Source organism: Simochromis diagramma, unplaced genomic scaffold, assembly GCF_900408965.1.
Source record: "Simochromis diagramma unplaced genomic scaffold, fSimDia1.1 OVJJ01000483.1, whole genome shotgun sequence".
Classification (NCBI taxonomy): domain Eukaryota; kingdom Metazoa; phylum Chordata; class Actinopteri; order Cichliformes; family Cichlidae; genus Simochromis; species Simochromis diagramma.
The window spans coordinates 1600763-1621829 of NW_024386835.1; the positions used below are offsets into that span (position 1 = coordinate 1600763).

Genomic DNA, 21067 nt, shown 5'->3' on the forward strand with positions numbered 1-21067 from the left:
TTCCTTTAGTATAGGATACACCTTTACACACCACCTGATGATTCACAAGAAATTATCAACATGATTGACAAGTGGAGCAGATTGCATAAATGTTACATTTTAAGTTCATTTTTCATTTATTGCCGTAAACTACTGATGTGTTTAGAATTTTGTAAAACACAGCTTAAACAATTATAAAGTGTATTACTTATATCATAGTATGTTTAAGATTCACTATAAATTGATTTGCATTAGTTACTGTACATCTACAGCTCTATTGTATCATTAGTTTTTTAATCAGGTTAGCTGACACTGAATTGGATGTGACTGATGGATTAAATTTTATGCTGGTCCCAAAAAGATTTATTAAACAAAGGAAGAAATGAGTTATACAAGATCTTTTCTTCAGCAGGAAAAAAAATAATAAAAGAAGATTTATGTCATTTAATAGTATATAATATATTTCTTTTTCTTTAAAATGTGCATTTTGTGGTTCATCTTTGAACTTTGTTGTTTTTATATGGCTGTCACCTGCCAAACGAGTCTTCTAAGTCTCCTTCGCACGTTTCTTTCACCCCATGACTTCTTCCACTGATGTCGAGGTAACGTGACCTCAGGTGTTGAAGGATTTTAGAGAATGAGCAAAGGTGCATTTATGTGACCTACACTGAAACAGTTAATTGCAGTTTTATGAGCCAGACGAAATCCTGCTTTGCTCGAGAAGCATGTGTGTTCAGGCTCAGTATAAACATGTCTAATGGGTGGATCTTCTTCAAGGAAAAGGAAAAATTAAAGTGTGGCAGAGCAAAGCATTGCATTCACTTCTGTGTACCTTGGCATGATGGTGATGATTTATTTTTCAGTCATACACGTGTTTTAGGAGTCTCAGTTTACAAAGATCACCCCTGTCCCAACCTGCAGGATAGTGTCACTGCCAATCAGAGGACCTACACTGCACGAGGTTTAAGGTCAGGAACAGACTACCTGGTGACTGTCATCGCCCAGTACCCCAACAGTGTGGGAGACTCTGTTTCTGCCAAGCAACGGACCAGTGAGTACAAAATGAACGACTCAACAGAGACACAAGAGACTGACAAAACACTTATGAATGTCAAAGTATCCTTGGGCAAGTTACCGAACCCCAGTTGTCTCTGATTCATCCATTAATCAAAGTGTGAGCATTTGAATGTTGGTTTAAGAGTGGCTAGGAATCGGAAAAAGCACTTTTATGAATGTGAGTGTCAATACATGAATTAGGTTTGTAATAAGAAAATGCTTTGAGTTCTCAGATTAAGTGGACAAGCGCTAGATAAGTATTGGTCCATTTGCAATATGAAATAGCCCATTTTCTCTTCACATAGGGTCATTGCCAGGTGTCTCCAGTCTGCGCTTGGTGCAAGCAGGTTTCTTTTCTCTCACTCTGGGCTGGAATCAACCTTCAACTCCTGTCCAGGGCTACAGAATCACCTACGGACCACAAGGTCAGGCACACACGTATTTGTTCTGTTTCCTGCCTGTTTTGGTAATCCGTTCTTATCCTATAATGTCAGAATAGCCCTGCCACGATGCTAACCTTGGCAGAATTATGAAAAAAAAGGAAAAGAAGTAAACACTAGTCAATAACTGTTACTTTTTATGGCATCCAGGGGCCATGCAAAGGGTGTGTAGCAGTATGGGTTCAGTGTGATCAACATTAGCTTCTGTAACATCTAACTTCCCTCAGGCACTGGCTGTCAGCTGGGATGTTTATAACCTTATAATTACCTAAAATATCAAATACATTTTATCATCGCTGATCATGAAGCTCGGCAGACTGAGAAAACTTTTGCTTATGTCATGGACTGTGAGTCATTTTGTCTTCACATTTATAGCACCCGGGTGTGTCAGGAGGTCTGGGTGGGTGCTTAGGCTGTGATTCAGGAGAGGAAAGTGGGCCCCGAGGGCTCATATAAGCTTTTTCTCTCACCACATGCTGTGCCAGTATCAGTTCTTCTGAAGAATGCCACGCTAAGCCACCCTGTCAATCTTACACTGCCACGTCAATGGGTGCATTGTAGTGAGCATGCGCAGCATGGAGTGATGTTCCTACCTATTCACAGTGCACCGTTTGACATTTATAATACAGTGAAACCAGGCAAAGATCAACACCTACATTCTGCACAGGCACACGGCCTTTCTCAGTATGCTCGAGACTAATCAAGCACAGGCGAGGCCCTAAAGGCAAAAACATTCTGTCTGAATGTTCGAACATAGCGCACAGTATAATTTGCGATTAGGGCATTTATTAGTTAATTGCTCTTCTCTGTGTAGGTCAGCCGGCAGCTCAGCTGTTGGAGCGGACACTGTCTGCAGGCTCCACATCTGTCACCTTGGAGTCACTTCAGCCCGACACAGAGTACGTCATCAGCCTCTACCCCTTGTTCCCACGAAACTCTGCATCCCCGTCTGTCCTCAACGCCCGCACACGTGAGTTCGTCCTCTCGCCTGCTGTTAATCCTTTTGCCGCTGCTATATAATGTTCCTGTGATGTGAGCGACCATAGTCAGCAGGTAAAATACAATAAGTGGCACAGTTTGCCACAAATACACAGAAATGATAAATTATAGTGCCTGATCTAAGTGATACTGTCTCCTTGTGTTGACCTTCAGTATATTAACATTATCTTCACGTCTCTCTGTTTATGTTTTTGTGCTAGTGAGCCTTGAGGTTGTGCAGCAGTTATCAGTGGAGACGGAGTCAGAGGGCAGTGTTCGTGTGCGATGGCGAGGTGTCAGCGGTGCGAGGGCGTACCGTCTGGTCTGGGGACCGTTTACAGGTCGAAGGACACATCAGACATCATTTTTTTTAACAGCATTTATTTACTGCGTCACATATCTTTACATCTTTGTCTTTGTTTTTTGTTCACTTAGGTCGTGATGTAGAGACCGTGGAGGTCGGTGGTGACATCAACTTCTACACGTTGTCCGGGGTCCAGCCAGATACTGAGTACATTGTTACTATTATCCCACTGTACGAGGGAAACACAGAGGCCTCTCCAACAACGGCCAGATTCAAGATAGGTAGGCGTGCTTTCAGTTGTCTGCCACACCACCAAACTTCTCCTCTGTTCTCATCCCATCAGTGACTCACAGTACGTTGGGGCAACAATCTACTTTCCAGTTTTCCCGTTTCTCTAGAAACTAATTGTCATAAAGAATGCTGTTTGAATTTGCTCCTGCCTTCTATCCTGTCCTGCCAAGTGCAGCAGCAGGAAGAAGATGGGGAGAAAAATAAAGCAGCGATAGAAATCCTCCTTGCGGTTTATCTCTATTTTAAAATGTCTACATGTGTTACTGTTTAGGGCTGTTTTGTCTGGGGAACATTTTGTAGCACACCTACGCCCTCGTTACACACACACACACACACACACACACACACACACACACACACACACACACACACACACACACACACCATCTGCCTCTCGTGAGCAGTTCCCATATGCTGTCTCTTCATTTGGACCAGTGTTACTTGAGTCACTGTGGGGACACAACACTTAGCAGTGGAGTGATGGGAATGGAGAACTGGAAACTTTTTTGTGGCTCAGTTCTGCCATCAGAGAACTAAAATGTATACAACATGTTCTGTTAAAGCACTTTGTTGTGTGTGTAAGCTTCAAGTTACCTTTTCGTTATCAAACTTTTCTTTGACCTCTGGACCTTTATCGGACACACATCGATGTAGTTGCAGCTCAGTTACAAGAAAAGTGCTCATTCACAGCATTGGAGAGAACGTGTTTGTTTGTCTCGTGGCTGCCGACCTGTGTGATGATTTCTTGTCCACTACGTTGACAGCCTCAGGGCGGAGGTGTGGTATTAAATCTGTTACTGATTTACTTAGCTGTCAATCATTACACTGCTTTCTTGACAATGTAGCTTTAATGCAATTTCGCAAAAGATTCCTCAACCACGAAGATCTGTTTTGACACGAACGTGTACAATTTGCATATGCAGGCTAACATACTGCAACTGGCTGCTGTACAAATTATAGATTTTCAATGGTTTAAGAGTGGCATGCATGTTCATGTTCACTTTTGCTCTGTAGCCACTCAGATATCCAGTTATATCAAAAAGAATAATGTGCAACACCTTGATTATTATCTTTTGTCAGACATTTGGTTGTAGCTTTGCTGATGTGTTTGTCCTGTTGCGTGGCCAAATTTAGCTGTTGGACAGATGGCCTCAAATTTGACTTTTATTTTTAGAATACTTTGATTTACAGAGGCATTATGGTTGAGTCAGTCAGAGACTGAGGTTTTTTTTTTTGGTTTTTTTTTTGCAGTTTCTCTGAGCATTGCACAGTCTGACCTGGGGTTGAATTTGTTAGGATGTCCTGGGAAGATTGTGAGAATCTGTTAAAACAGACCTGAACGTCTTTTTTTATGAAGGTGCTCACAATTGCTTATGACCAGTTAATCAAGTACATTTGATTCGCAACAAATGCCTGGTACTTACCCTATTTACTCCTATAAAAATTGTACTTGTATCAAGTTTAAAGAAGGCAAGTTTCATGTTCGATGGCGTTACTTTCAGTCTTATAATAATCTATCACGACACCATATGAAGTGTGTCTGGGAATACATCTTTGCGTGTGGCTGTAGCTCTCGTGGTAGACTGGGTGTCCAGTAATCATGGGCGTCTATTTAAGTGCAGAAGCGTCGACTGTGGAGAAAAAAGCTCCAGGCGTCCATGCATGTAGTAATTCTGCAAGAACAGAATTTGTAGTATGGCAAATGTACCTTGAAAGTGGGTTTGTCGCCCACTATTTATACTGAAATTGGTTTAGAATGGAAAGTCTGCAGCCATTATAAACAGAAGATGCAATTACAGAACATAATAAGCCATCCCATGTACATACAAACATTTCAAAACATATTGCATAATGTATTATTTTTTCCCCTCAGAGCGTCAAGAGCAGCAGGTCCTCAGAGCAGCTATCACCAGTCCCTCCTCTATCCGCCTCACCTGGAGACTCATTCAGTCCTCTCAAGGGTATCGGCTGGAGTGGAGGGAGGAGGAAGGTTAGACATACATATACCATGAAAGCAAAATTTAAAAAAAATTAATTCTTATGATTTTTTCCCAACTTTGCCAGCTTTAGTTTTGTATTCTATTATATCCCAACTTTAAATAGAAATAGAAAGCATATACTGCACTGATATTATATATAGAGTGAGAAAAAGTTGATCCCTGTTCACTGTTCTTTTGTGCTTCAGGAGGCCCTGTCCGGAGCCTGTCCTTTCCAAGAAGCACCACCAACTCTGTGCTCACAGGCCTGAAACCAAACACAAAATATATCTTCACCTTGTACACCCTGTTCGAAGGTCGTGAGGAAGCCACACCTGTCTCCACCACATTCAGAGGTCTGCCTTGAACCCTAAACTGATTTTGGATTTACTGTATGGGTCATAAACATGCTGATTGTGCCGGAATCACTTTGACCTTGATTTTGCAGAGGAACAGCCAGTGGGAAGGGTTTCCAACCTGCGAGTGGTGGAGTATCTGGGCAGCACTGTCAGACTTGGCTGGACCGGTGTAGCCGGGGCCACACAGTACAGAGTTATCATCTTGAACACTGACTGTACGCTGAACTTAGTCATTTAAAAAGAAAAACAAATCAATATCTTCTGTTGCCAAATAAATAAAAACATAATTGGTGGTAAAATTTCTGTATGATTCATGTCATGTCAGCGCAAACAGAAGAAGTACGACTCATTCCTGGAAACCAGACGACCCTTGACCTCAGAGACCTGATAGTGGGGGTCTCGTATGGTGTTAGTGTCACGGCACTGGTGGGAGAAAACGAAGGAGACCCGGTGACTGTCAATATCAAACCAGGTGAGTTTAGGAAGCTACTGACATTCTGATTCTCCTGTGTCTTTCTTTTACCTGCCAATTTCAGCAACAACAAAAAACAAACAAAAAGATCATCACATTCACTTGCCTTTGGATGACTCAGTGGCAGATGTGTTTGTTTGTTTTTTACCTTTGAAAACCTTGGACCCTGAATGGACCTCTGTGAAGTTCAGGCTTTATCCACTGTTTTTTCCTTAAAAGCACCGTGATGCTATATTTTATTAATCATTATATTAATGATTGCAGAGCAAGTTGTGGGAAGGGTGACTAATCTGAGAGTAATAAATGCAAATAGTCGGAGAATTCGAATTACCTGGACAGGTGTTACCGGAGCAACGGGGTACAGGGTTACTTGGAGACAAGGCAACAGTAAGTGTTATGCATATAAATATTATCCTATATATATATTAGTATATCAATATAAGATCTTAGGGTATATTATCTTTTATGTTGTATTATTCCATTATTTGTTTCTCACTTTATCTGAGTCTCTAAAGAATTTGCACAAAATTCTAACTGTTGCTTAATTGTTTATATTTCTTTTCTGTTTTAGCTTGATTAATTTAGATTTCTTTGTAACCCCATGTTCTCCCTTTTGTAGGTGCAGAACAATCCCGTACTCTGGGAGCGGAGCTCACGGCCTTCACCCTAGAAGGCCTGCAGCCAGATGAGGCACTAATAATTGGTGTTGCAGCTGTTGCTGATCAGCGTGTTGGAGAGGTGGCCACGCTGGCTACTCAGACCAATCCCGAAAGTGGGTTATTGTCTGGACTTCGTGTCCTTGACATCACGCCTCAGAGAATACGCATTACGTGGTCACTTTCCTCGAGGGCAACTGGGTATAAGATCACGTGGCGCCGTGATGATGGTTTGTAATTATTTGCATTAAAACCAAATGCACGCATTTACATGGAACCACATACATGATTAATAAATAAAGGAATGTGTTAGTGTCAAACAATATTCTGCTCGCTGCAGGAGTCGAAACTAGCCGTAACGTTGATGCCAGTGTTTCTACCTACACTATCGATGGACTGCAGCCAGATTCGGCTTACACAGTGCAGGTTTCTACACTGACTGGATCTCGAGAAGGGACTCCTGCAGTTCTAGATGTCAAAACAGGTATCTCACTAGATCAGCCAAATACCCAGAACAACAGGTGCAAAGTGTATCTTTTTACATAAACCTAGCTGTGAGTGTGGATTACTTGGAATATTTTAAAGTAAACAATGCTTAGTATTTTCCTGATCCTACTGACAGAACCAGATCAGTCCACGGTTGGGACTGTGACATCACTGCAAGTCCAGGAGGGCCGCGGAGAGGTTGTCCGAATCACCTGGGTTGGCATGCAGGGAGCAACATCTTATCGTGTGTCTTGGAGGAGAACAGATGGTGTGTGGTTTTTTTCTTCTTTTGTCTCTTCTGATATTAAAGTGTTAAAAAAGCTTGTTTCTCTTAGATCACTCACTCTTGCTGTGTTTTGCTGTAGGTGGTGAAGAGAGGAGTCAGCTGGTAGCTGGAGATGTGACAGCAGTGGATTTAGACCAGCTGGACCCTGGAGTTCAGTATGAGGTGCAGGTCATGGCTTTAGTCCAAAACAGAGAGGGAGCCCCGGTATCTGTCAGCGTTACCACGCGTGAGTCCTGACCTTTGGATATAATTGCAGGAAATGTGTTTTAGAGGTAATTCACAAATACTGATTGGTGCTAACATAAACCTTCAGGAATATGCAGGGTTCTGTGAAGCCTTGCTGCAAAATCTCAAATTTCACAGAAAACCGTTGAAATGTACAAAACTGACTGATAAAGGGGATAAATTGACTACATCTGAATGCACACAGCTGGTGATTATACCCCGCCTTCATTGCCTACCACAACTTTACGAGTGGTAGAGGTTACCCAGGATTCTGTGCGGCTGGGCTGGAGTCCTTTACAAGGTGCCACCGGATATATTCTTAGTTGGAGAGAAGAATCAGGTAAGGCATCGCGGTATACATGTTCACTTTTTTGTTTTGTTTCAACTTCTACATGCTTGCATTGTTAACATTATGCATTTCATTTAATCCCACTGTTCACATTTCTCAGATAGTGGTCGAGTCTTGTCCGTCACGCTGCCTGCTTCATCTAGCTCTTATGAGGTGCCCGGGCTGCGTTTGGGTCTTCGATATCGATTTAGCCTGCAACCCAACTTTGCAAGTGGACTAGGAGGGGAAAGCTCTGTAGTTGGACGCCCTGGTAAAACAAACACATGTTCTTTCATATGCTTTTGTTTAAGAATGTATCGCTTACTAACCCTGACACACACCTCTGTTTGCAGTGTGTGCGCTTGGGTCTCTAGATGTGGTGTTTCTGGTACCTGCGTCTACTGATCGTATTAATCTTGCAAGACCTTTACGTGAATTCCTCACAAATACAGCAGAGTCTCTCAGAACTACTGGAGCCCTCAACACACAGGTACTTTTTGTCAAAATAAAGTCTCACAACAGATCAGGGAAATGCACAACTGTTTTTTTTCCAGTCCTTTTTTAGCTTTTACTTATGGGCTATTTTTTTTTTTTTTTATCTCTTTCAGATTGGGGTTGTAGTATATGGTTCTAGACCCAAAATATGGTTCCTGCTCAATCGCCATGCCAGATCTGACACCCTTCTTCAAGAGATTCAGTCCATACCCTTTGATGAAAGCCCAGGGAGCAACATCGGTTGGGATTTTTGTCTTTCTCCTTATCTTTTCTGACAGTCCTTTGATGTTCTTACTGAGTGCCATCTGAGCAGCTACTTTGTTTTGTGCGATGACATTTGTGATATTGCCTGTCACCCTCTGCAGGTGAGGCGGTAACATTCACCAGACAATATGTCCTGACCCCATCAGCTGGACGGAGACTAAGGGTCCCTGGTGTTGTTGTCATCATCGCTGACAAACGTTCCAATGACGACCTGAGCCTTGCAGCCAGCAGTCTCAAAGCTACAGGTTTTCTTTCAGAGGATCACTGACATGAAGTCACAATATTAACAGAATATAATAGAATGACAGCTGCTTTAACTTGGATGGGTGTTACTGCCTGGTCCCTATGAAGGCAGCATATTTGACAGAATTGGAACAGTTTAGTTGGAACATATCTACCACAAAAGTGTGTCTAAAAATGTAGGAAGCCATGTGTTCAATCTAAAAATAAATGAAAAGCATTAATAGAATGAAACATCTAAAAGCATCTTGAACAGAGCCGGACACACTGCACATCATGCTGAGATATGCCGAGTATTTGGCATATCAGATTTTAATAAACAATTTAATTAATTAACAATGCTTACAAAATAATTCCACAAATAGTTTGTTCAATTGCAGTACACTACAGACATTATGATCTTTTCTGCCTTGCCAACAAATACTGTTGATTTTTCTGTTTGCATGTTTGCTAGGTGTGAAAGTCCTAGCTGTTGGTGTCGACCAGGCAGACACTGTGGAGCTGTATCAGGCTGTGTCAGATGGCAACAACAACCTCTTGTATACAAGCTATCCAGCGCAGCTGAACACGCTACAATCTAATCTAGCCGACTTGCTCTGTGGTATTGCCAGGGCGCAACAGGTGGGAAGAAACCAGAAAAAATATTTTGTTTATAATCTTGAATTAGAGTTAAGCTTGGTGTGATCTGGACTGACATGTACTTAAAAAAAAAGAAGAAGGCAAACAAAACAGCTAGTTTTTCCAGTAACTATTTAAACATCTGTAACACTCACATTAGTGAATATGTGTCGATTATTTTAACGGTGATAAGAATTAAAGTCTAAATCTCAGCTGTTTCTGTTGATGTTTTTTAGACTACTCAAGATACAGATGAGTGCACCATTCAGTGCCCTCGGATAAGTTATTGTGTACCGTCATGCTGTATTTTTACATTTTATAACCTATAACCACAAACTGACTGATGTATGCTGCTCCGATTAATTGCTTGTTAATTATGTAACTGATAAAAGCAAGAGCTTTCTTCTGTTGCCGTTCATATTGTAATTTCTAAATCTTTGGTGTTATTTTTTTTAATTTTCTTTTAGGGTGACAAGGGAGAACGTGGAGAAAAGGTATTGAAGAGCTGAAGTTGCACTTTTTTTTTCTCCAGTGGTCTTGTTCTTCAGCTTTTAAGATGCTGTTTCCTTTGTTTGAACCCACAGGGTGAGAGAGGCAGAGATGGTGCAGATGGACGCAAGGGAGAGCCTGTGAGTCATTTAATTATACTGAACTTGATGATTCAGTTTGGCATTGCAGTAGTGCAGTGTTACTGCAAATGGATATTGATATGACATTTTAGCAAGCGTCCAGTTATTGAGTGTAAAGTCAGTCCAGGCAGGCCACAAAGTCTGGTTCTGTCGCAAATCCAGCAAATCAATATCAGCCCACAACAGTGTTGGCTCAGCTGAACGTGTTAACTGGCAGCTCTACACAGGTTGTGCTGTTTAAGTTGCTTTAGCCTGCCTATGGTTAATGCAAATCTGCATGTCGGTTTGCAGTCCACCGCCATGCTAGCTCTTTCTTGAAAATAGCAATCTTCATACAGGGTCGTGATGGTTTGCCTGGGAGAGATGGCCCCAGAGGCCCTGAAGGTCGTCCAGGAACACCAGGCCAAAGTGTCCCAATTGACCCTTCGCTAGTGGTAAAAGGAGAAAAGGGAGAGCGAGTAAGTGTAGCTGAAATCATTCTAAACCATACAAACCAGCCAAAACAGAAGCAAACTAATATGCCGTGTTCTCTTTAGGGTTTTCCCGGTATTGATGGAAATCCAGGGTTACCAGGGCGACCAGGTGCCCCTGGAAATGCAGGTGTTCCTGTGAGTAGAGTGACTGGAACCCACAGATTGACTGTTTATGATTTTGTTAGCAGCGAGTCAATAAAATACTGTTACTTATTATTTTTTTTATTTTTATTTTTTTACTGCACAGGGTTCACAAGGCTTACCTGGTGTCAGAGGAAACCCAGTAAGTAGCCCCAGCCGTCCTGTACCAGAGAGTTGTTGGTGACCAGGTTTGAACTGCAGTGTTTCCTTTGTTTTCTGTTGTTCTAGGGTGAACCAGGAACACCAGGACCACTGGGGCCCAAGGGTGATAAAGGTGAAAGGGTGAGCTTAAAAACGTCTTAACCTTTTTTTTTTTCCCAATTCAGAAAAAAGGTGAAGTATTATTATTCCACTGTTTACTGCACTTTGTTGATATTTTAGGGTGAACCAGGTTCTGTGACATCTGGTGGTGGGGGTCTTCCAGGGAGGAAAGGAGAACCAGGCATTCCAGGAACAGATGTAAGAAAAGCACCAAATAACCAGTCAGGATGTTTCTTATGTTGACATTCACAGCATTCTTTAACTTCTTTTAAATAGCCAGTGTAATCCTAAAACCCACAGTGGGCCAAAGTGTCACCTGTAAAATCTTAGGTGTAGAAGAGAGTGTAGTTAAAATGGTTTGTATGGTCATCCATCATTCATATGTACTGACTTGAGTTTTTGTTGTGTGGCAAGGGTATACCAGGTCGGCTAGGCAGGGACGGCACCAAAGGAGAACCTGGAGTTCCAGGGACACGAGGCCAGGATGGTCGCCCAGGAATACCAGGAACACCAGGGCTTTCAGTCAAGGTTTTTCTCCTGCATTGTTTCGCTTCTACTAAGAAAAGAAATAGATTTTCATAGTTAATTCTTTTGACATCAGATTTGTAAAGTGCCCTTACTCATGTCTCATGTATGTATGAGCCCACATCCTTTCCTAGTGCAAAACACTGACCGCCAGGTTGACTTCTGTGCAGAAGTTTTGTTCTCTGCCATATCGGTGCTAAAACGTATCTTAAACTATCTACTTAGCACTTTTAATTCTTATTCTTATTTTTATTTTTTATATCTATTTAAGCGTGTATGACAGTATGTTTGCACTAAGCACCGCAGCAATTTCCTAATGTTGTAAACCTGCTCAACATTTGGCAATAAAACCCTTTCTGATTCTGATTCTGATTCTGAAACCACCCAGTCAGTTTCCCTTAGCTCTGTTACAAGTACAAGGAAACAACAGCAGTTTCAAATGCAATGAATTTTTGCTTTGTTATTATATACAAGCTTATTATATACTGGTCATTATATACTTGGGTGGGTACAGTTTTTTCACTCAGTTCTTTCCATTATTTCCATTCCTACTGAGAAAACAGCTGTTGGATATGGTTTATGAACTCTGTGGAGCATTTCTCCAACAAGAAACTGTTATTGTCAGAGTCTCACACATGGTGGTAGTATTGAGCTGCCTGCATATTTCATCAGTGGAATATCAATCATTGGCTGTATATGTAAAGAAATCCTTGGGCAGTTTTTCTTTGGTTGGAGGTTTTTATCCAGGTTTCTACTTTTCAGTTTTCCACTCCATATTTAAAAAGTCTCAGGTCTTTTTTTTTTTTTCTTTTAATGTATTAAAAATCCAGTTTTCATATTCAATAACAGAGACTGATACTAAATGGCCTGTATTTGTATAGCGCTTTACTAGTCCCTAAGGACCCCAAAGCGCTTTACACAACCAGTCATCCACCCATTCACACACTGGTGATGGCAAGCTACATTGTAGCCACAGCCACCCTGGGGCGCACTGACAGAGGCGAGGCTGCCGGACACTGGCGCCACCGGGCCCTCTGACCACCACCAGTAGGCAACAGGTGAAGTGTCTTGCCCAAGGACACAACAACCAAGACTGTCCAAGCCGGGGCTCGAACTGGCAACCTTCTGATTACAAGACAAACTGCCAACTCTTGAGCCACGATCGCCCCAGAGACTGATGCTGTTTGATTTTGCGAAGTCTGAAGTCTGGACATGAATTACCCTGTCTATCATAGTGTTCACTGGTCACTGGCTGGGGATAAAGGGACAGATCGATCAGCTGTGGTGACCCACTGGGAAATAATGAAGAAAAATCTCATCCTTTATTCTCTTTCCCAGCAAAGTTTCCAATTCTTCAGTTATTTTATAAGAATGTCCCGTTATTAACAGATCATTGTATTATGTCAATCTGCTTTAGTTTTAAGGTACCGTAAATCCCGGACTACAGAGCGCACCTGATGAAAAGCCGCTTGCTCTAATCCTAGAAAGAATCAATTTTGCACTTGTACAGGCCGCACCGGATTTTAAGCCGTATGCGTTTCACTTGTAATATGAGATATCTACACAAAAATATTACACGTGAGGATTTTTAACGTTTAATTTAATCCATAAGGTAACATAAACATGGTAACATAAACGTTATGGTAACATACAAAAATACATACTGCAAATGCTTTTTTTTCCTCGAACAGCGCCTGTAACACGGCTACCTTTAAGTATACGTACGTATCGGTAACACACAAATTACGTTGCGTATGTTTTTTTTTTTTTTTACGGAACAGTGCACAAACAACATTACAACGTCTCTTAACAACCGGTAAAAATATATACCGTATATATACTACTTATCAATTTTATTGGTCTACTGTTACCAGGCAAAATGTTTTTGGCCGCATGACAAAAAATATGCATTAGCCGCACGTCAGTATAAGCCGCAGTGTTCACAGTGTGGGGAAAAAAGTAGCGGCTTATGACCGCAATAAAACAATACATAAAACAGCAGAGACGTCCTTTGTTTGTTTTTTGGGGTTTTTTTTACAGATCAACCTGTGAGTTTGTGTGCATACACATGACGCACATCAGTCTCTTGGGAAACCTATTATAGAGTAACAATGTTCTGAATCCTCGTTCTCCCCCCGGTTGTTTTCTCAATCTGTCTTTCTCTCTCCTCCTCCACTTTTTTCTACAGGGAGACAAGGGAAGCCCAGGAGAGAGGGTGAGTCACACCATCACCAACTTGTCCTTTCACTGCGAAGGACCACACGAGCAGAATGATTTCTCACCTTTTATTTCTTTTTGCTGACAGGGACCTCCAGGAGTAGGCAGCGGGGTGGCAGTGAAAGGCGAGAAGGGCTCCCCTGTAAGAGCTGTCAATCGCAGACAGTGTGCTGACACATTATTTTGAAGGTTGGCTCTGTGTACAAGCAAGGCATATTTTGCATTTACTAATTGCTTTTTGTATTATCAGGGTATTCCAGGACTTCAGGGACCTCGGGGTCCTCCAGGACCTGCAGGACTTGAGGGCAGAAAAGGGGAGAAGGTAGTTGCCTATTGAGTCGGTTTAAGAGTGATGCAATGTGTTTATTTCACAGGCCTGTGATTATTTTTCAGGGTGACAGTGCCGAAGGACAACCTGGACCTCCAGGCAAAAATGGGGAACCTGGGGACAGGGTAGGTCAGACACATAGGTGTTTAAAAAGCATGGCTCATAGAACAGTATGATGAAGATGTATCCATTATATGCAGTAAATATCAGAAAGAACAGACAGGATGATGAAGGCGGCTTAGATAAATAAATACATGTGAAAAAAGGGCTTCTGTGCCTTACAGTTACAGAGTTTTGAGGAAATGCTTTCTAAATGGCCATGTTTGGGTGCTGAGAAATCCTGCTAATTAGGAAACAGTGTAATTAGAAACAGAAATAAATTCATAACCCCCTCAGTGGAGCTGATAAATTTAGGTTTGAACATTTTGTTTCTGTTTTTCAGGGGCCCCGTGGGCCTCCAGGAGAAATTGGCAGCAAGGTAAGACGATGGCAGGGAAAAAAAAAAACTTTTGCCATTTTTTCCAACGGAATAATGACTTCTATCACTCTCTCTTTCCTGATAGGGAGACAGAGGGCAACCAGGTGAGCCTGGATCACAGGGAGATAGGGTGAGTCACATGACATGAGACTGAATCTTTCTTTGTGTCACTGTTTATTCGTCTTTCTGTTATATGGATCAAGATAACTTTTCACAATATTTGGGGCCCCTTTTCTATAAGATTCAACATTCATTTAAAAAAAATAATCGTGATGATGTAACAGCTGGAGTCCTTTTATGCTACTCACAAAAAAAAATCAGAATGAATGAATAAGTAACGAGGTCATAAAATGATATATCAAAGAGCCCGAGAAAAGAAACAGTCATGAATTATGATGGATGATGCCATTTTATCACTTGTCAGATGGGAAGGATTTTTAGTATCCTCTCAGCAGACACCTTAGTGATGTCACTGATGCTCAGTAGATTGGTACCACTGATGCTGTACATCGTTTTACCCACACATATTCGAGCACACCCCAAAAAGGTTTGTAATGTTTTCAGTTATTCAGGTATGGCAGTAAGACTCTGTTGATTGCATGTGCTGATTTAATACAGGGAAACTTTCACCGAAAGAGCATGTGTTGAATTTGAACCTTTTTATGTTTGTAGGGGGAGAGAGGACCAGCTGGTGAAACTGGAGGAAGAGTGAGTACTGGTTTAGTTTGTAGTCTTAGTTAAAGGTTAGCATCTTGTGCTTTCAAAAGATTTTTTTCACTCTTTTCTGAATTAAATTGCCTCCTCAGGGAGATTCAGGGAAGCCAGGCCCTCCAGGACCAGCAGGTGTAAGAGTAAGTGACAGACTGCTATGTTATATTGGCTAATGGCATCTGTGTGCCTTTCCATTTCATGCTTGTTGCATCATCTGCATTAGGAGTCTCACAAAATGGTGTTTCCTTTTTGTAACAGGGTTTACCAGGACCCAGTGGACTGCCAGGAGAAAAGGTGAGACTGATATAATTAAGTGCAATGATATGAGAGGCAGCGGGTCAATAGGAACGTGATTTTGCCGTTGAATGTTTCATAATCTGGTGTAATGAATTTCAAAGCAAAGATGAAAGAACAAGTGAACATGTCTGTTCCCAGGGAAATGACGGTGCACGAGGAGAGCCTGGGAGAACTGTGAGCAATCAGACATGAGAAAATCATCACATACATTCATTTATTCATGTGTTTTTTTGGATATACACTTAATATTCATGACAGTCTATGTGTATGATGACAAGCTTTTATTGAATTATTTAAATCATGCAGGTTCAAGGTCTCCCAGGGAGGAAAGGAGAACAGGTAATGTGTAAAATCGCATCTCCTACAACTTTTCATTTTAGCAGAGCTCGCTCAGAGTTCATGGGTGTAACTTCCACCGCTTTTCACCCGCAGGGGGAGCGAGGGGCACCTGGCCCTGAGAGTTCGAGAGGAGAAAAGGGAGAACCAGGGCAGAGAGGAGAGAAAGTGAGGAAAATATGTTAATTATTGCTTTTAAATGTTCATCATTTGCCGTACCTCATAATGGTTTTTGATTTTTTTTCTTATACTGTAAGGGGTCTCCGGGCTCTGGAGGGTCAGGTGTTGCAGGACCTAAGGGAGAGCCGGGAGATCGAGTAAGTCATCCTAACTTCTCTTTATCAGAGCTACAAAGGGCACAGATGCACTGTTTACAGCTGCCGTGATGTATTCCTGACACAAGCCTCAGTTATTCATGAAGCATTCCCTTGTGCCACCTGTTGTCATTCCCAAACCTCTCAGAGCAAAAGTACATAAACATATGCTTTTCCCTCAGGGGCCCGCTGGTATTAGCGGAAGGCCAGGTGCCAAGGTGAGAGGCCTGCTGTGAATGCTTTCAGTTGTTTTTGTTTATTAGTGTCTGTTTGATTGTTTATCTGGTCCTCTTAACTGTTTGTTAGGGAGATCCAGGTGAACCGGGAGAGAGGGGAGAAAATGGACGCGCAGGATTCCCAGGAAAGCCAGGCGTTCCCGGTAAACAGGTCAGAGCGGTGTTTTGGATGAAGTTACTACCTGACCTTTACTGTGACAAGCAACAGTTGTTTTTTTTTCAAGAGTTTACAAATAGGATGTAGGTTTGAGTGATAATTTAAGTTTTACTCCACAGTGTAAATATATTTAGAAAGGACTGTTGACATACATTTTCTGTACTTAAAATAAGTGTAATAATCAGTTGATAATCTAAATTTATGATATATGGAAAATGTTTTCTAGTTCCACATTAATATTCTTATTATAATATCAACCATATGGTCCAGCCTCTATGGGAAACTATAGCTTCTACTGAAACTTTTATACTCTTTTATTCTTTCACTGGTTTACCTTACACAGTGAAGTACATTATATGGATAAAAGTATTGGGCCACACCTTAACAAGTCACTTTCTATCCTGCAAGATATTCCACAATCACCTAAAATACAACACAATCAATTATTGAAATCAGAAAGATATAGGAACCACAGCAACTCAGCTACCAAGTGTCAGACCACGTAAAGTTACAGAGCTCCAAACCTCCTTGTGCATTAACATCAGCACAATAACTGTGTGCCGGGACCTTCATGGTATGGGTTTTCATGGCTGAGCAGCTCCTGTAGGTGTAATGTGTAGGTGTCCATATACTGTTGCACTTTACTCCATACTTCTGTATTAAGATATTAAGGTTGTCCATGTTGCTCTCACTGCTGTAATCAAAAATCAACAGCAACCTTCTTCTGTTTCTTTCAACATGCGCCTCTTTCTAATGGTCGTTTTAGAGGTAAAAACAAGTACCCTTTATGTATTCATGACATGTCCAGTGCCTTTCTTTTGTGCATGTGTACTCTCTTCAGATGCTCTACTGGGTTAGTGTCGATTTTGAAATTTAATGCCACAGAGCTTCACACCCAAATAAATTATTAATCCCGTTTTTTTTAGGGGGAGAGAGGAGAGAAGGGTGATGAAGGCATTCCTGTGAGTATAACATCCGCTCTTTCACATTCTTTCTTTTTTCTTTTTACCTTTTATAATATGTTTGTTTGACTAGAATATCATCCCCATCATATATATCCACAAAGAAAGGATCCTTCTGTCATGAATATTTAGGTGTAGTTCCATCCTTTCTCTTGGCCATTTTCTTTTTTTTTTACTTTAATTTTTCATCAGGGTGAGTCTGGACTTCCAGGGAAGCCAGGAGAAAGAGGACTGAGGGTATGACAAATCTCTTTGAAGCATATTTTAAAGTTAAGTTTTCAATCGTAACCTTTAAATTGCCTCATTTGAAAGTTCACTTAACAGACCTTTTGATTGATGCTGCACTCAGGGTCAGACTGGTCAGCCAGGGCCACCAGGCGAGAAAGGAGACATAGGAGACCCTGGAGAGAGTGGACGAAATGTGAGACGCTCATTTATGTGTTATCATGCCGACAGCTTTTCAGTATGCTCTTGTACTATTCTGTTGAGACCTTGAGAGAAGGAGCTGTGAAAAAGGTCGGCCGCTCAGCACCTTTATTGATCTGTGTTCAATCACAGGGCAGCCCTGGACCGTCTGGACCACGAGGAGAGAAGGGAGAACAGGTATGGTGCTTATTTTCATTTTGGAAATGGGAGATGTGTCTTTATATGTACCGTTAGTGGATTCACACACTTTATTCTCTTCAACCAGGGACTTCAAGGGCCCCAAGGACCACCAGGAACAGTGGTAAAAAAACAGTGTCACAGAACACTGTTTAACAGCCTCCAGGAATCAGCTTAACACTGAATTAACTACTTATAATCCAATTTTGATAACACAGAGGACGCAGAGCTACATGTGACATTTGCCATGTTTGTTTGTCAACAGGCTGATATCCAGGGCCAGCTGAAAGGAGAGAGAGGAGAAAAGGTGAGCGCTTTTTCTGTGCATGTAGACACTGAGAAATTTTTTTTTTTTTTTTTTTTTTTTACAGAATCAAGTATGTTCGTTTGACCTGTTAAAATATCCTAAATAAACACCAATAGCTGAAAAATGTAAGGTAACTGGGTAAAAAAAAGTATATAGCAGCAGATTACATCACTGTGATTCCCAGGGTGATGCTGGTGACCCAGGAGAGCATGGCGGCAAAGGCACGAAAGGCGAGGCGGGGACTCCTGGAGCTCCAGGCCTACGAGTGAGTGTTCCTCATTCTTGCAATTTTTAAATGCATTCATAGCATCTGATAAGTCGCCCTATATATATCTGAATGCGCACAGATCCTGTTCTCAGTAGATTTTAGTATGCAAGAGTGATGTGACTTCTTCTTCTTTTCCTGTCGTCTATAAAGGGTCCTGAGGGACAACGGGGGCCTCCAGGGACAAGAGTGAGTGGACTTTCCTTCTCTCATTCTCTACATTACAATTATCTCTAATGCATATCTTTAACTGTCTGAATTTCATTGACTTTCAACTATATTTATGCCACGTTGATTTTTATAGGGTGACACAGGAGACAGAGGACCACCTGGAGAGAAGGTTTGGAGTCACACAATCTCATCTACTGCTCTCTTCTGACATGTGTAGTTCTGTCATTGTGCTGCAAGGAAACTTCCACTGGTTTTGTTAGTGAAACAGCAGATTTCCAGTAGGAATCTGCTGGCAGAAACATGTGTATAGGGGAAAGTAAGCTTCATAGCAAAGTTAAATCACTTTTACTGCTAACTTACAGACTGTAATAACCATGTGATTTCCTAACTCTTAACTGATGCATTACCAGGGAGAACGGGGAGCATCTGGCTTAGATGGGCGTCCTGGTCTTGATGGTAAACCAGGGGCTCCTGGGCCACCTGGCCAGAGGGTATTTCAGTTTCTCATTTTTTACCAAACTATAAGACTCACAGAGTCTCTGTGTAGCTGATGCACTGCATTTGTTTTTATTTGTGCTATAGGGTGATCCTGGGAAACAGGGAGATCCAGGGAGGGATGTAAGTTTTGTTTCTTTCTGTCTTTGAAGATGATTGTGTGAAAGAGGCAATCATTACAAAATAAACACATTATTTTTGGTTGTATTGTTACTTAAGTAGACGGGTATAATTGTTTGCCCCTTCAGGTTTTCATTCATTGTTCTGTTTTAATCATTTTAAAACAGAACAATGTCTTCTATAGTTTGATTTTAATGAGCATCCATCTATCCATCCGTTCTCTTCCGCTCATCCAATTTGGGGTTGTGGGGTCATTATTTTGCGACATTCTCAATTTTAGTGAGCATATGCACTTGAAGTGGGTGTCCTGCAGAGGGCACTGTGGAAACTGTAAAAAAACAGCTTTTAGATCTGTGCTGAGTTGCGTAAGCCGACTGTAGGGAAAGATGTCTCCAGGCCAGTCCATTTTTCAGAGGAGACTGTTATGCAATATTGACCATAATAATGTTATTAAAAGTCCAGAACTTTGAAACTTAGGGTTTATTTAAAAGATCTAAATCCTGGCTTACAGGGCAGTTGTACAACAGCTCTGCAGCTGCTCATGCACATTAAAGTCTATCTAGCGATGACATCTCTGAATCTGAATCTTTTACACAGTGATCGTCTCAGAAAATAAACAAATCGCATTTAAATCTATTTTGCACTGTATTACAGTGTCTAGTAATTCATTGCAAAATCTACTCTTGGACTATTTGTTGGTTTTTTCTGCCAGGGATTACCTGGACTAGTAGGGGCGCAGGGTCCCCCAGGGCCTGTTGGACCTGCAGGCAATCCAGGGATACCTGTGAGTACCCCTCTATCCCACTCAAAAAGAGACTCCCACAAAGTTCCATCGTTCTGTCTGTCAGGCCTATACATGTTTTTACCGAACTTCCGCTTCCAAATTTCTAATTAACCTTACTTTTATTTGTCAGGGTAAAGCAGGTGAAAATGGCAAAGCTGGACCACCTGGCAAAACGGTAACTCTGACCTCCTGAATATAATATCCTCATAGTTTGATGTACTTGTATAATTGGTAATGGCCTTTTTTATACCTTTATTCTGTAAATGATGTTTACTGATCAAAAGCAGTATGGACATTTATTTCAGGCTCTGCCGCATAATGGTTCGCTTAAGTGAGTTTCTAAAGCAGAGGCACTGAGTGCTCCCGTGGCAGACTGGCCATTATGCACTTTGTTCCTGTTTGTTGTAATGCATTTTGTTTGGACTCACAGGGCGAGGATGGCGTGCCAGGTGAAGATGGTAGAAAGGTCTGTGTCTCTTTTATACGATTTAGTCAACATGATTTCCACAGTTTGACTCTGTAAAGGCATCTTACTTGACCCATTGCACGATGTTTGCTAACCAAGCCACGCGATTGTCATGTAAAATTGCATGTTACATGTACGTACATTAGACATTGGTTTTTATTTTTACATGATGTGCACATAAAGAGTGGATTAAAACAAGAAAACCCATAATTTAGCAGGATTATTTTTGAAGATTGTATTTAATGTCTATTTCTAATCTACAGGGTGACAAAGGAGAAGCTGGAGCAGCTGGAAGAGATGTCAGTTTTCACAAACCTCTTTCATATGATTACTTTTTA

General features: G+C 41.4%; 1 protein-coding gene across 5 annotated transcripts in view; it reads left to right on the forward strand.

The window, feature by feature from the left end:
• Positions 1-21067, forward strand: part of col7a1 (collagen, type VII, alpha 1) — a 70323-nt gene that overhangs the window by 8906 nt on the left and 40350 nt on the right. For 4 of the 5 annotated variants that reach the window (XM_040028722.1, XM_040028721.1, XM_040028719.1 and 1 more), the window contains exons 8-66: positions 901-1030; positions 1341-1460; positions 2290-2445; positions 2675-2794; positions 2889-3038; positions 4922-5038; positions 5234-5380; positions 5473-5598; positions 5709-5855; positions 6120-6242; positions 6475-6741; positions 6852-6995; positions 7134-7265; positions 7363-7509; positions 7714-7848; positions 7958-8107; positions 8190-8326; positions 8445-8571; positions 8697-8840; positions 9290-9456; positions 9690-9731; positions 9921-9947; positions 10038-10082; positions 10421-10540; positions 10619-10690; positions 10803-10838; positions 10925-10978; positions 11078-11155; positions 11372-11485; positions 13671-13697; positions 13788-13841; positions 13950-14021; positions 14093-14152; positions 14470-14505; positions 14591-14635; positions 15178-15213; positions 15312-15356; positions 15475-15510; positions 15652-15687; positions 15820-15852; positions 15946-16017; positions 16107-16166; positions 16346-16381; positions 16470-16550; positions 17483-17518; positions 17711-17755; positions 17868-17939; positions 18077-18121; positions 18210-18245; positions 18387-18428; positions 18613-18693; positions 18847-18882; positions 18998-19033; positions 19275-19355; positions 19447-19482; positions 20192-20263; positions 20394-20438; positions 20694-20729; positions 20993-21028. In XM_040028722.1, coding sequence (XP_039884656.1) covers positions 901-1030; positions 1341-1460; positions 2290-2445; positions 2675-2794; positions 2889-3038; positions 4922-5038; positions 5234-5380; positions 5473-5598; positions 5709-5855; positions 6120-6242; positions 6475-6741; positions 6852-6995; positions 7134-7265; positions 7363-7509; positions 7714-7848; positions 7958-8107; positions 8190-8326; positions 8445-8571; positions 8697-8840; positions 9290-9456; positions 9690-9731; positions 9921-9947; positions 10038-10082; positions 10421-10540; positions 10619-10690; positions 10803-10838; positions 10925-10978; positions 11078-11155; positions 11372-11485; positions 13671-13697; positions 13788-13841; positions 13950-14021; positions 14093-14152; positions 14470-14505; positions 14591-14635; positions 15178-15213; positions 15312-15356; positions 15475-15510; positions 15652-15687; positions 15820-15852; positions 15946-16017; positions 16107-16166; positions 16346-16381; positions 16470-16550; positions 17483-17518; positions 17711-17755; positions 17868-17939; positions 18077-18121; positions 18210-18245; positions 18387-18428; positions 18613-18693; positions 18847-18882; positions 18998-19033; positions 19275-19355; positions 19447-19482; positions 20192-20263; positions 20394-20438; positions 20694-20729; positions 20993-21028 — 4938 coding nt within the window. The remainder of the gene's footprint in view (positions 1-900; positions 1031-1340; positions 1461-2289; positions 2446-2674; positions 2795-2888; positions 3039-4921; positions 5039-5233; positions 5381-5472; positions 5599-5708; positions 5856-6119; positions 6243-6474; positions 6742-6851; positions 6996-7133; positions 7266-7362; positions 7510-7713; positions 7849-7957; positions 8108-8189; positions 8327-8444; positions 8572-8696; positions 8841-9289; positions 9457-9689; positions 9732-9920; positions 9948-10037; positions 10083-10420; positions 10541-10618; positions 10691-10802; positions 10839-10924; positions 10979-11077; positions 11156-11371; positions 11486-13670; positions 13698-13787; positions 13842-13949; positions 14022-14092; positions 14153-14469; positions 14506-14590; positions 14636-15177; positions 15214-15311; positions 15357-15474; positions 15511-15651; positions 15688-15819; positions 15853-15945; positions 16018-16106; positions 16167-16345; positions 16382-16469; positions 16551-17482; positions 17519-17710; positions 17756-17867; positions 17940-18076; positions 18122-18209; positions 18246-18386; positions 18429-18612; positions 18694-18846; positions 18883-18997; positions 19034-19274; positions 19356-19446; positions 19483-20191; positions 20264-20393; positions 20439-20693; positions 20730-20992; positions 21029-21067) is intronic. The other variant, XM_040028720.1, reaches the window with a different exon arrangement.